Source organism: Sitophilus oryzae, unplaced genomic scaffold (assembly GCF_002938485.1).
Source record: "Sitophilus oryzae breed Bouriz unplaced genomic scaffold, Soryzae_2.0 scaffold_1712_pilon_pilon, whole genome shotgun sequence".
Lineage (NCBI taxonomy): Eukaryota > Metazoa > Arthropoda > Insecta > Coleoptera > Curculionidae > Sitophilus > Sitophilus oryzae.
The window spans coordinates 131,623-146,581 of NW_022146405.1; the positions used below are offsets into that span (position 1 = coordinate 131,623).

Here is a 14,959-nt window from a genome sequence, read left to right on the forward strand (position 1 = left end):
CAAATTTTAATTTGGTTTAACATACCTACAATGATTATTTTTACCAAATATCAAACTATACAGGGCAAATTACAATTTAGGTAGCTTTTATCAAATTTGAAGTTTATTCGTCATTTCCAGAAAATGTTAAACACGTCAAAACTTTACATTACACAGTCATATGCTTCTGCTTCTTTAATAAAACTCACCTTAATTTTTTCTAGAATTCCAAAATTGATTAATATACAGGTGTCGATTTTATACAGGGTGTTCTAATACAAACACAACTTTGATTTGTAACTTTTTGTTTAGGGAAACCCTGTAGAACCTGCCTCCGCGTCGTATGGGAGGCGCCACCCTATATAGACTACAGAAAAAAAACAGTGTGTGCACTATGTGCGCATATTTGAAGTGAAACATCTTACTAACAGCTATTAAATTTGAGGATTTAAAGGACATCTTTGAAAAAGTGACTTATAGTGCTGTTTTAATATAAATATTATTTTCAATTTATTTCTGTAATCTATACATTTTGTTTCCTCAATAGCCCACAAATTTTATGGGATACCAACCAAAAAACACACTTTTATGCAAATGCCCAATAATGTTAACACTTAAATTTATTTAAGAAAAGAAAAACAATTGAACCTAACCAACAATTCGTATTTATAGTGGTTTACAGTAATTTTGTTAAATTATAGGAATATTCTCGTTGATTATTGGTTTGAAATAAATAAACGGCAAATTAAATACCACAGCGATTTTTTTACTTATTTTCAACGAATTGTAACTTTGAAAAAAATGGACCAATTTTGTTGATTTTTTTTAGCATATTAAAGATCGTTTTTCGTACATTGATCTGATTTTTCTAAATTTTGTATGAGATTTAGTTTTCTATGATATACAGGGTGTGAAAAAAAGGAATGTAATTTTTGTGTTGCTGCCATTTTGCTAAAAAACAAAATTTAACTAGAATTATAAGTTCTGGGTATAGCTAAGACTAATATTTCGGGACGTATTTGGAATTTTTACGATAACTCATCGGGAATAAAAGATAATAAATTTTTACTCTGACTTGTATTTTTACTATCTTTCTATACAGGGTGGTCCGAACTATATTCCGGAAACTTCGGCAGCATATTTTGCAGATAAAAATAAGTAAAAAAGTTGGTACAAATGTATGTCCTAAAATGCTTAGTTTTGGAGATACAGGTGTAGAATTAACAATTTTATTTCGATTTTTTCCAAATAATTTCTGTAACGTAAATATTTGGATGAAAATTGGTGTCTGGAAGTTTTTTGACGACAAATTTGATTTTCATGTCAATATAACTCGTACTTGTAGAGGGCGCCACCTACATATTTTTAACTGTTTTGAAGAGTAATAACTTTTCGTCCGTACCTGTATAAAACAACTGAGTAAAAAAATATGCATTTACAACGTTTTTTACGTAAAAAATGTCTCTTAGTAAAAATCGCTACGAGTAATGGTTCTCGAGATATTTGGAATCGAAATTATCAAAACCTGTCATCTTTGTCATAAATTAAGCATGTTGACTAAATAGTTATTAGGCTGAAATCATAAATTTGAAATGTTTTTGTGCTAAAAGTTCTTTATCATCATTTTTTCTCGGAAAAATTTAAGATTAATTAAAAAAAAATAAAAAGTTCCCAAATTTATCATTTCAGTCAAATATCTGTCTACTCAACATGCCTATTTTTTGTCAATAATGACATGTATCAAATACGTTTAAATAATATATACGACGGCCTCCCCATAAGAGCAATGAGAGGATTTACGTCCCAGTATTGAAGGAGGACAGAAAATCGAGTCGAATGTTTCAAGACATAGGTTCATCCTTGTTTAGTCAAACCTCCTACAATACAAGGATAGACTTATGTAGGAAATGTATTGAAATTCTATAGCCATCCTTCAATATCGGGACAGGAATTTAAGCGGTACCCTCTGTATACTTTATTTTAAACGTATTTGACATGTATTGACTATTTCCATTCTAAATATCTTGAGAAATTGGTTGTTCGTAGCGACTTTTACCAAGGGACATTTTTTACGTAAAAAGTCACAGAAATGTATATTTTTTCACTCAGTAGTTTTATACAGGTACGGACGAAAAGTTATTACTCTCCAAAACAGTTAAAACAAATGTAGATGGCGCCCTGTACAAATAGGAGTCATATTGACATCAAAATCAAATTTCTCATGTCAAAAAACTTCCAGACACCAATTTTCATCCAAATGTTGAGGTTACTTCAGAAATTATTTGGAAAAAATCGAAATAAAAATGAAACTTCTACACCCTGTATCTCCGAAATTAAGCATTTTAGGGCATTCATTTATACGAACTTTTTTACTTATTTTTATCTGCAGAATCTGCTGCCGAAGTTTCCGGAATACAATTCGGACCACCCTGTATAAGAGATAAGCTAACAAAACTGAAATTAACTTTAAAATTGTAGGATATTCGTTACTAATGTGAAATTAAAAAAAAATTATTTAACTAACGCAGTATAATACAGGATCTCTTAAAAATACGACCAGCGAAAAAGTAAAATTATTTTTTTAATATTCTGAACTTAACAGCCCATAAGGTTAATATAAAAGCTCGACACGTATTTGATATTAGACAATGTAAAAACTCTTTTTGTGTCTAAAAATCTGTAGTTTAGCTGCAACTTAGGTTTTTTTTTTAATTTCACATTGTAAAAGTAACGAATATCCTACAATGTTAAAGTTAATTTCAGTTTTGTTAGCATATCTCTTAAGAAAGGTAGAAAAATACAAGTTAGAGTAAAAAGTGATTATCTTTTATTCCAGATGAGTTATCGTAAAAATTCCAAATACGTCCCGAGATATTAGTCTTAGCTATACCCAGAACTTATAATTATAGTTAAATTTTGTTTTTTAGCAAAATGGCAGCAACACAAAAGTTACATTCCTTTTTTTCACACCCTGTATATCATAGAAAACTAAATCTCATACAAAATTGAGAAAAATCAGATCAATTTACAATAACCGATCTTTAATATGCTAAAAAAATCAACAAAATTGGTCCATTTTTTTCAAAGTTACAACTCGTTGAAAATGAGTAAAAAAATCGCGCTGTCGTATTTAATTTGACGGGCAGTTTATAACCTTAGATTAAGAATTTTATAACAATGTCCTCCAATAAAAATGCGAGTTGCTTAACTCTAATAATTCTAATTCTGAGCTAGCAAATGAGCTGAAGTCATTATTCGGAAGCACAAAAACAAATTGAGGAAAATTTACTTCCTAGCACACAACCAGAGGATATTGGTACACAGATACAGTATAAAGTTTATTACAATGATTTTCTTAGCTTTAAATCAAATGTTTTTTAGTGTTTGTACAATCCTTACCACTTAAATAGTAACTCAAAATATATAGTCTGTCCAACAACTCAGGGAAGATTTGAACAGATGGCATTCAAAAATGACAGAAAATTTGCCTTTTGATTGATTAAAAGGACAGATAGAACTATGACTGTCAGGGATCATCCCATTGTACAGTCTATATGAAATTAACTCATTAATTTAATTAACAATTTAATTAAATTGTTTAAAACATCAAATCAATTATTTTGTCATATTTATGACACATTATCTTCCCAACTTATTTTGGTTGGTAGCCCATTGATAAAACTGATACCATTGGAAAAGAGAACAGTTATTATCTCTCAATCACTCTCCTGTTCTAAAATGTAATTTAATATAGATGTCAGTTTAGCAACCTTTTGTTCAAGTCTTCTATTCCTTTGCTGGAGCATTTTTATTTGTTGTTGTTTCTTTGTAAGTATTCTTTTAACTGTAAATTTGTATTTTTCATTCACTAATTGTGTCTCTTTAAAATCGCCAAGATAAGTTTGCCGTTTCTTTCTTTTTGAACTTTTTCCTCCTGTATCTGAAGAAGTTTCGGGTGTGGATTCTTCATGCCTCGGTAAAAATATATGATTTGTATCGGGTTTGTTTTCCAGTAACATATCAATATCATCTTGACAACTACTGGATTCAGGGGAATCCTCAATATGACTCTCATTCTCTGGTTGATCAGGAAAAGAAAATATAGTAGGAACAGCATCCAATTTAAGAGCTTTCTTTGAACTCCAACCATTTTTAAAGTAACAACTAGGTGCAAAATGTTTGGAACAAAGTCTAGTATATTTGGTTGGCGTAAAATTTTTACGTCGCATATTGACAAGCCATTTTTTCTTAATCTCTGGATCATCAGGAAATCTGCAAGTTATTTAGTACTTATGAATAAAGAAAATTATAATAATATGTATACAACAGCATTGATAAGTATTTATTAAATGAACTATTGTACACAGCTATCATACTTACACATGAAATGATACACCTGAACCAGGTTTATACCGCTCAGTACAATTGTAAGCACTACATGATTGTACCATAACTGCAGTTTTATATAAAGCTTGGAATCTTTTTAACAAAAGTAAAATTTCTAGAAATGTGTTGATTATTTACAATTATCTTCTGGCAATATACAATAAGTACAGATAGTACCTATGTATAATTAACTTTTCTACCTTCCCGGTCACTTTAAAAAGGTGTTTATTTGAAGGAATTGTTTAAATATTTATTTTCTGGATATTTAAATTTCTTATTGTTTTGTGTTTCTTATATGGTTTCTTGAAAATTAACTTGCTGCCGCTCGTTGAAGCAGTTATGGGCATAGTTTACTCTTTCTTAATCTATGGGACATAGATAAAGGATGGGCGAGCAAGTAGAATTATGAGCAGAATGAGAAAGATCAAAAAAAGGAGCGTTTACTCTCTAGATCATATATAAAATATATATGGACGTAAAAATATATATGATCATGACCTCTTGTTACCTCTTGTAGTCCGATATTTGCTTTTGCTCAATGGTTAGTTCAGGGTTGTCAGATGTGACAGAAAAATAGTCAATAAACATGTCAAATGCATGTTAAAAACAAAATAATTTGGGGGTTATCTATTGACAATTTGTAAGCCAGGCAGTAAATTGGTAAAAATAATAAAATTTTAACTCTTTTTACTTGTAGTCTAGACTTCAAAAGCCTGAGTTTGGCATGCCTCTAGTTTGTAGTAAAGTGTATAGCCGTTAAACTGTATCACCAATCACCACTATTAATTTCGGTTTCTGTTATGAACTTTGAATTGTAAGCTCAAACTGTAAATTAATATCAGATTTTTTACAAGAAATGGCTTCAGTTACAAACGTTGATCGAACCAATAGTGAAACAAATCATCTGAATTCACCCATTAGAGAAGAATTGGTGAGTTCAATAAAAATAAAGAATTAAACGATTTAAATACTTTGATATATTTTGTTTTTCCTTTTCATTTTCACTGGACTGCCTTATGCATTTTAGGTAAATACAGCTATAAAGTTTTTACAGAATCCAAAAGTCATAAACAGTTCTTTAGCCCAAAAACAAAACTTTTTACAAAGACGAGGGTTATCTGATGAAGAAATACGAATTGCTTGTGAAAAATCTGGAGCATATACACATCATGAACAGCAGTTATCTAGTCCATCACCACCATATAGCTATAGTTTAAATCCATATCAAAAATCGATGTCAACACAAATTACATTATTTGACAAAGTCCGTGATTTAGTACAAAATATAGCGCTCTTTAGTATTGTTGCATACGTCTTACATAAATTTTATGAGGTAAGATAAAATATTTTTTTGATATTTTTTTACTTTTCTTAAGTTTTTAGAAATATATAGCACCGTTTTTATTTGGAAGGAAAAAGAAAAGTGTAGAAGATAAAATAGGGGACTTGGAAAAAAACGTAGAGAATTCCATAAATGATATTAAAATTAGTTTAAACGACGTCAAATCAGAAGTGAACAAAATCACTTTTTATACAGAAGATGATATGGTTTCTCAGTTAAAAAATCTTCAGTCTGAGGTGGCAACTGTAAAAGGTCTTCTGTTAACAAGGTATTTTAAATTTCAAGTAATACTAAACTAAATATAAATCATCAAAATAATTATATATCTATGAACAAAAATATGGTTTGTAATGTCTAAAAATTAGATTTCTTATTTGGAGTTTTAATAGTAATATTCATGTAATTGATTATTTACTATCATAATATTTAAATAAGTAAGGTATATGTAGGTACTGTAAAAAATCAAAAAATGTATGTACCGTTCGGTATATGTATGTAAAAAATATGAGTTATATGTACATATATTTTTTTATTTTCACATTATTAAGTATATACAGGGATGTCTCAATATTCCGTGGACATAGCACTAAGTATTTTTGGAATCGAAATAAGTTCTTTTGGCACAATTTACCTCTATAAAAGTGCTGTACCTCTATAAAAGTTTGTCCGCTAGAGGGCATCAAACTTTTAAAAAATAAACACATTTTTTTAAATATTTTAAGAAAAGTTATTCCAATTTTAATGAGATTTTGGGTGCCTATGTTTTGCTAAGTGCTTTAACATTTGACATTTACAAAAATTAAAAAAAAATTCAGGAAGTTTGAAAACTACCCCACCCCTACATAAATTTTAGTATATAAATATTTTCCAACTCAACGGACGACCGATTTTCGTTTTGTAAATCAAGGGGGCGTCAATCAAAAACAAACCCGAACGTTAATTTAAAAGTTATTAATTTTTTTCAAGCTTTTATGAAGCTTTTTGTGAAATATAACTTTTAATACTAACATATTAAAACGTAAAATTTCATATTTTCCCCAACTAGATTATTAAGAGCATAATAGATTTTATACGCCTCCATAGCTTGATGTGACATATTATTTGGAAGTCAGCTTCGGAAATTTTTTTTTTCCTCAAAATGTGCGGTGGCGTTTATAAAAACAAGAGACAAAAAATGTAGTAAATACTAGAAGGGCCATTTTAGGAAAAAAAATCGGTTTTTAAAATCTGGATTTTTACATAAAGGCGCCTGCTCCACCTGTCTAAATTATTTTCAGCATTACAGTGTTGCAGCTTCATACTAAAAGTAGTAGCATCTTTGTTATTTTAAATGGAACCCCCGGTATATTATATTTTTCGAAACTACTCCCAAATCACAGGTTTTTTCTATTATACTAACCTATACCAATCTTTAATAGTTTTCGAGATAAAAAATAAAACGTGCGTAAAATTGACAAAAACATGATCTTCAATAAGCATTAGTTAAATCGTAAATTCGGCATATTAAAAATTGAAAGCTAAAATTCAGTTTATAAGTTAAGGAAACTCGACATATTTGATTTGATCTGTCTAAATCTTTGAATAAGAAGACTAAGGAAGGAGCATATGAAAAATCTTAGGTCCACCGCGATGGGCCTCAAATACGGCCGACTTAAATTCCGGTTTATCAGTGCCGTTCTAATTTTATTTAAAAAATGTAAAACTATGATGTAGGGTAGACGTGGGGTAGACTCAATAATATGTTGTTTTATTTGACGTTGTGAATAAATGTTGGTAGTTATTAAAATTGTTACAAAAATATATAATTCAAATAAAAATAGATAAGTTATAATAATTATTTATTAACACAAACATCCGATACGCTACTGAAGCAGGTAAATCTGGTAAATCAAATTGACGTATCTAAATTCTTTGACAGCTAATCTTTGACAAGTAGTAAATAAAAGCAAAAAGGCAAGAAACAATATATAATTAGTTAATTTAAGTGAATTTCATAAATGATCGGTTTACTACACGTATGTATATTATATAGTCACTTACTAGCGAAAAGTTGTTCCATTATTTCACTCGATATTTGCCGAGATCTACCGCACGCTACACAACCAACTATCTTAGAGTCTTTTTCGATAAATCGCGATAGTGTCACTGTTAATTTAAGTTCTGCCACAATTTCCATCTAGATTTACTACCTTTATACAACTATCAGTAGTAGAATAAATAATAAATGACATAAAATAAGCTCCGTAAAGACTGACAAATCCATAAAATTTCAAATCAAATTCAAATGTGTCAAATGAATCGTCAAACAGAACTGTCAAGGATCCCCACCCTAGAGTGCTTTTTCCGCCCACCATGCATGAATACATGGATAGCAATCAACTGATTGGATATCAAACAGAGAGGCCAGAAAAAATAATTATTTCCGTTTGTTATTAAATCGTTTAAATTATTGTTATTTTAAATTCAAGCCTATGTATATTATTTAAAAAATCGAAACCCAAATAAAATTGCTTTGTTTCTTCAGTAAAGCCATTTAAAAGATAATAATTCGATTATAATTGTTTCGTTTAAAAAAATCGAAAAAAAAATCGTTACCATGACAAATATTCAAACTTTATAAGTGTCAATTAGAGTTTACCTGCTACATTTCTAAAATTGTCGTGGTAACGACATTTATGAAATGAAACTATGGCTGTATTCCGTTGAAAACCAGGCGAACCAGACCGTAAATTACGGTAAAGAGCGGTTCCTGAAAAATATCGGTTTGATACGGAACGGTTTAGTAAGATACTGGAAACGTCAAATATTGACATTTTCTAAATTTCAATAGCTTTATTGTAAAATTTATCTTTTGTGCATTTTTAATGTACCTGTTCTCTGCTTTTACGTTTGCTTCTTCTTTTCAATGGAGTTTAATATTGAAAAGTACTTTATTAATAAACTGTTAAACTCGTTAGACATATCAAGTGAAGATTTGCAGGTCCAATATTAAAATAGATCAATAATAAATAAACAAATCTAATCAATATTTATGTTTTTATAGCTTACAAAACATTCACGATTACCCGTTGTCTTGTTGTTCATGTTTTCTTTAAATGTTCCTGACTTTAAGAAACAATGGCTGCATGATAAGTTTAAATGGTCCTAAAAAGTCATTCCATTTAGTTAATGAAATTTATTTACCTTTACTGCCTACCTCCATTGCTTTTGGATGTAAATACAAAATATTATTACAAATTTTAGAAATTAAATGAGAATTTCACTCCAACTTCCAATATTTGCTAGATTTCTGTCACATAAATGACATTGACAAACAAAACCAGAAAAACCAGCCTTCTCGCGCTGGTTAGTTTGGTGACAGTTATAACCGAATTTTTCAGGAACTGTGTTCCGTAATAAGAAAACTTTCAGGAAACCGATAGAACGGAACATAAAACCATAACCGAGGTAAGCAACGGAATACATACATAATATACACCTATAATAAGAGAATTATTAATTTTTAAATAGCTCTACTTAAGAAACCTGAAGGTTTAGGTCAGTTTAGGTATAGGAACATGATGATATATTGTTGAGACGCAGTTTTATTAGTCTTTTGATTTTTTTAAGCAATGCAAATAATATGAGCAATTTTATAACAAACGGAAATAAATAATATTTTTGATCCCCCTGTGTAATATCCAATCAGTTTATTTAGACAGATCGAATATATCGACTTTCTTTAACTTATAACCCAAATTTCTACTTTAAAAATGTTTAATTCATGATTCTACAAATAATGCTTATTCTTATCCATGATCTAGTTCAGTCATAGAGGATTTTTGCTTGGAAAAAAGTCCGGAAGTTTTGAAACTTTGCAGGTTTATAGGTTTTGGGGTCCTTAACTAAAATCCATAAAATGCACATTTCCATTTCCATCTTACCAAGATGGCGCCCAAAATCGGAATTTTGTAAATATCTCAAAAAGTATGCGTTTTTGGCAAAAATTTGAAGAGAGCAAAATCAAAGAGAATAAAATTTCCTATAAAAAAGGTTCTATGAAAATTTTCGCTAAAGTCAACCGTTTAGGCACAAGATCCCCGGAAATTTTACAATTTGGCGTAAAGTATGATATACATATAGTCGATTTTCCGAAATGAAATGTCGATTAGGGTTCACTAAAACTAGTTTTAGTTTAGTTTCTTCAATTTTGTCATGAAACAGTGGCGACATTAATCGCTCATTAATTTATGAATAATTAATTTTAATTATTGAAAATATGTACTTGTTTCCACACCACCCAAGAGGTAAAGTACATGGCCCGTTTATTTTAACGTCGTCTCCCCGAAGGCCTACTCCACTAGGTAAATTAAAAACTTTAACTTATCTGCACAAGCCCGACGGACCTGGCTCATTGATGTCAAAGTCGATCGTGCCTGCTGTGCTGGGCTCATCAGGGTGGTCTCTCAATTCGCCCAACTCTTTATCTTCAGCTGCCAGAGGGATATCTACAGGCAAGTCCAACTCCTCTTCATCGGATTCGTCGAGTGACACTTCAGTGATTTCCCATTGCAGAATGCACAAATCATTGAACATTTTAATCCTGCTTTTCTGCATCCACAGTCTTTACCATAGTTTTCGATTTTGCATTTACAGGATACAAATGCCAATAGGGATTTTGGAGCTGGATATTTCAACGTTGTGACTGGAGTAATGCCTTTTTTTGTTTTCTTCCAACCCCATTCTTCGGCATCTTTGATACAACCAGACCAATGCTGAACCTGATGGTAAGTTCGCAATGAATGCTCTCCAGCACGACAATTAATTATTCATAAATTAATGATACGCCACTGTTTCATGAGAAAATTGAAGAAACTAAACTGAAACTAGTTTTAGTGAACCCTAATCGACATTTGATTTCGGAAAATCGACTATATGTATATCATTACGCAAAATTGTAAAATTTTCAGGGATCTTGTGCCTAAACATATAGTAAATTTTGCCCTCTTCAAATTTTTGCGAAAAAGGCATAGTTTTTGAGATATTTACAAAATACCGATTTTTTGGACACCATCTGTTGGTGCCTTTATATAAAAATCCAAAATTTAATAAAAATTCCATCACCGGTTGGAATTCCATCACCTCCATAAACGTCTAACGTGCCATCGCCGTGAATCATCCTATATATGTATATAATACTAAATATTTTTTGTCTTAATGTATCATGTTTACTATTTTTAGAAAACAGTTTCCATCAGTAGCCAACAGTCCTGTGGTACCACCTTCTATTCCAGCGTGGCAATTGTCTAGTGTGCATCAACAACCAGAACAAGAGGGCGACAGTGAAGAAACTAAGGAGGAACTTCTTGAATTTGGATCCGGGTCTGGATCTTCAGAACACGAGCATGGCATGAAGACCAGCGAATCTAGTCTTGAAATAATGTAATTATTGAATAAATTTTTACATGTTTGAACACAAAAAAAAGACAGGAAATTTAGCATGTTCTCTAATTTTTTTTTAGTAACCATGAGGATATATTATAGTTGATTGACATAGATATCAAAATTAATGTTGTAAAGTAATTATAACTTATAACTTTTAGCACTGATAATTCTATTTGATTAATTTTTCAGATGCTCAGCTAGAGATTATGATACAGAGTCATGCCATAGTAAAAAAAGTAGCCGAGAAGAAAGTATACCAGATTAATTCATCTTGTCCTTTCTGAAGTTTTTTAACAGGTATATTTTAAATTATCTACTTATCAATTGAAATAACTATTTACAAGGTATTTTAAAGTAAAAAGAAATTGGGAATCGGTGTTTTATTTCTTTTCTTAAATTAATTACCTATGATGTCCATATCCCAGACTGTGTCCCAGAGGTCAATAGATTTATTTAATATTTTTTATTACACAATTAAAAACATACAATTTTAACATAAAACGTGCAATATTTCACGCATGGTTTATGGAAATCACCTAAAATTATAAACAGATATACGGTTCTCGAAATTCCGCCTAATAAATAGTTTTTTTTTATCATACTCTCAGAATTTTTAGAATTTTTTTTTAGAATGAGTTGGAGGAGGGTAATCACTGTGACCTTACAGATCTATTGTGTCCCCCTTTCTTGAGTTATAACTCATCATACAGTCCCAGGGCTTTGACAAAAGCCAGTATCTGGGACGGTTTTATAGAGGGTAATTCTCCATCTCCAATATTAGTCGTACCAAAGTTCATGGCATGAATGGTTGTCGTCTCGGCGCACTCAGTGATGAGGTGTACTGGTGTTTCCCCATTTTCCCCACAGAATCTGCATTCGCCGTTTCTTAGTTTCAATCTACTGAGGTGTTCATTGAGGAGACAGTGTCCTGTTAAAAACCCCGTGACAATCCGAAGATTGTTCTTACTTAAATCCAGGAAGATCTTTGATTTTTCTTGATCGTAAGCCCTCAGAAACGTCTTCGAGTGTCTTAAACCATTGCAAGATTTCCATTCCAGGTTGCTTATGGAGTCTTCCAAGTTCTTGAGTTCCGCCTTGAGTTAGTTACCACTTGGAAAGCAGAACGGTTCTAGTCTAGTTAGTGGTGTGTGCGCTCCTTTTCTAGCTAGATCATTTGCTTTTTCATTGCCTTCTATCTCTTGGTGAGCAGGCACCCAGAGTAGGAGGACTTCAGTCAGAATAGGTATAGTTTTTCCGAAGTCAGTTGGAATAGATTGGGACTCTTAATTTCGGCACTCTCTTTGTAGGTGCAGAGTAGGTGCCTTTGTAGGTATCCTCTGGACAAATAACATTAAGAGTGTAATATTAATATAATAGTAATATTTCCAATTAATTTCGGAAATACTATAGGCTTGGTGCATTTCAGTTGATCTCCAAAAAATCCGACTGCTGTATACGGCAAAAATCAGATATTTTCACTATGTATTTCACACCGTCCCGGTATGATAATAGTTCATGTTGATCGCATTAAAATAATATTGAAATAGTGGCTCAGTCATAATATTTAAGTATTTTAGTTTTTTGCTAGTGCAGTTATTGAAACTATAAAACACTCAGGTATGAGGTTTGTGTGATGTAACGTTGATTCGAGTAGTAAAAATTAAGTGAAAAAGAACTCGAACTGGGCGTAGCAACATGTGTTCTGACAATTTCAAATGTTAATAAAATTGCCGAAAAAATGTTAAGGAGTGCGTATAATTACGTGATTGTTGGGTGCAACATTCAATAACTCAACTTTCCCGGATATTCAACTCATATACATATCAAATATACTGATTATCGCCTATATCTGCAATGTGTTGGAGTTGAAGCCGAGTTAGAGACAACTAGATAATCGGTCCATGTATAGTTCACATAAGTTCGTCTGTTAGGCAGACACTGGCGCAACAGCACAACTCCAAAATTCCGAATATCGATTAGCCAGGATTAGCCAATTGTCGAACGGGAGCGCAAACGAAAGCCGTACGAAGTTGGACGGAGCCGTACGAATGAACAGCTGGTGCTAGCGTCTAGTCTCTTATTGGTCTGGATATCCGATCGATAATTCAAAATCTAGGCTTGCGCACTACGCTTGAGCACAACTAAGTGAGCGACTTATGCAAATTCCTTCAGAATATTTATATACCCATTTCACCGGCTTGGCTTCACAGAATGCAGTTTGGAGTCGATATTCTTTAGTTAATATATATATGATTCAACTCTCCCGAAACAACATTTTATAGCTTCACAGTTTCTCACACCGATTTGATCAAAAGAAAAAATGGATTCTAGCAGTTCGAACGAAACAAGTGAGCAAACAAAGTGCTTATTATCTAATCAAAAAATTAAATGGGCATATACTATGAGGGGATGAAATAAAATTTGCAATATTAATGGTATACTCTTTTTTTAATGAAATAGTGCTTAAATATTTTATGAATATCTTCTAAAATTATAATTATGTACCTTAAAAAAATTTCGTTGTAGCCGAAATAGCCCAAGTTATGTCCCCACTAGCAAAACCGGTGCTTAAAACTATGCTCACTACCGTAGTTGAACTTATCTAAAAAGCTTTATTAGCTTTAATAATAAATTATAATACAAGTAAGATAACTTCTGAAGATATCAAAATATTTACGTTTTTATTTTATTTTTAGAATTTTCACAAATTATACTTCCTAACACTTTTAGAATAATTATATAAAGTTTTTTTCGTATACTCGATATTTAGACCCGTGTATGTGTATATACCGATTGTTTACGATATTCTCCGATGGTGGCTGTACTGGCGGAAAATGCACCAAGCCTATACTATCTGCTCGAAAAATAAACGACATCAGAATTGCCTTAGAAAGATCGCCGTCACTTTATGGGTCGGCGTTTACATGTCTAGGAGTGAAGCTAGATTTATAAACTGGGCAGTTGAAGTTCAGTTGAGTTTCAGTTGACGTTCAAAATGTTCAATACTATGAAATGAATGCACGCATTTATAAAGTGAGTTGGTCGAGAAGTTGGCAGTTCGTTTTACGTTCAGGGGAGTTTAGAGATGGTCAATATTTAAGTCGGCAGTTCGCGACGTTCGGCAGTTAGAACGGCAGCCAATGAGTAAGCGCCTGTCGATCACATGAAGCACAGAAAAAAGGTGCATTGGAAACTGACCCTTATTGTTATTTTTGTAATGTTTATGTTTTGCGCAATGTTGGATTATTATGTTTGAACTTTGAAAAATCTCAAAAGTATTTTTAAATTGAAAGAAAAACGTTCGAAATTTTTACAATTCCAAACTTAACCTACAACCGAAACTAACTAAACCTCTGAACGTCAGCTCCCGAGTTTATAAATCCAGCTTAAATTGCTATAGCTATCTAATAAGTCGGAGATGGCAAAAATGCAAAGTATTTACTACATATAACCACTTAATCCGACGCTAGATTTCATGCGCTTGGGAAAATAGGTACTTGCTCTTCTCTCTTTGTTCAGTATAATAAATACAAAGACACCCACGCACCCAGACCAAATGCCCATATGCGGGCTGCAGCAGAATTTATAAGTGAAACTTCTTTAAGCGAGTTGAGAGTAAAAATTCAAGGCCGTGACATACGAGCTAGCGTCATGAAAAAAAGTGGTAACAATTGATAAAGTGGTAAGCCAATGAGGAAGTTGAGATGGGTCTTTGAAGCATCGTAACTCGGGCCCTATGTGAGCTAGGGGACTGAAACTCGGAATATAGATGGGGCTCGAGGAGCCACATCTTTTCATAATATTTTGACGTTTCGTGTACTATGAAAC

The 14,959-nt window shown here is 31.9% G+C and overlaps 2 protein-coding genes across 4 annotated transcripts; one reads left to right on the forward strand and one right to left on the reverse strand.

Moving 5' to 3' along the window:
• Positions 1–2,948: 2,948 nt before the first annotated feature.
• Positions 2,949–4,723, reverse strand: LOC115881299 (THAP domain-containing protein 1-like). Its single transcript, XM_030898726.1, has 2 exons — positions 4,360–4,723; positions 2,949–4,251 (listed from the first exon to the last, which is right to left on the reverse strand). The coding sequence occupies exons 1-2, from the start codon at positions 4,428–4,430 to the stop codon at positions 3,696–3,698; spliced, it is 627 nt and encodes a 208-aa protein (XP_030754586.1). The 5' UTR covers positions 4,431–4,723; the 3' UTR covers positions 2,949–3,695.
• A 186-nt stretch (positions 4,724–4,909) lies between these two features.
• LOC115881296 (peroxisomal membrane protein PEX14) lies at positions 4,910–11,506 on the forward strand. 3 transcript variants are annotated; one of them, XM_030898723.1, is made up of 7 exons: positions 4,910–5,005; positions 5,063–5,296; positions 5,393–5,698; positions 5,749–5,975; positions 10,928–11,128; positions 11,209–11,265; positions 11,321–11,498. In XM_030898723.1, the coding sequence occupies exons 2-6, from the start codon at positions 5,222–5,224 to the stop codon at positions 11,228–11,230; spliced, it is 831 nt and encodes a 276-aa protein (XP_030754583.1). In that variant the 5' UTR covers positions 4,910–5,005; positions 5,063–5,221; the 3' UTR covers positions 11,231–11,265; positions 11,321–11,498. The 3 variants fall into 3 exon arrangements, with proteins under 3 accessions (XP_030754583.1, XP_030754582.1, XP_030754584.1); XM_030898722.1 differs by lacking the exon at positions 11,209–11,265 and having other exon boundaries at positions 11,321–11,506; XM_030898724.1 differs by lacking the exons at positions 11,209–11,265; positions 11,321–11,498 and having other exon boundaries at positions 10,928–11,132.
• Positions 11,507–14,959: the final 3,453 nt, after the last annotated feature.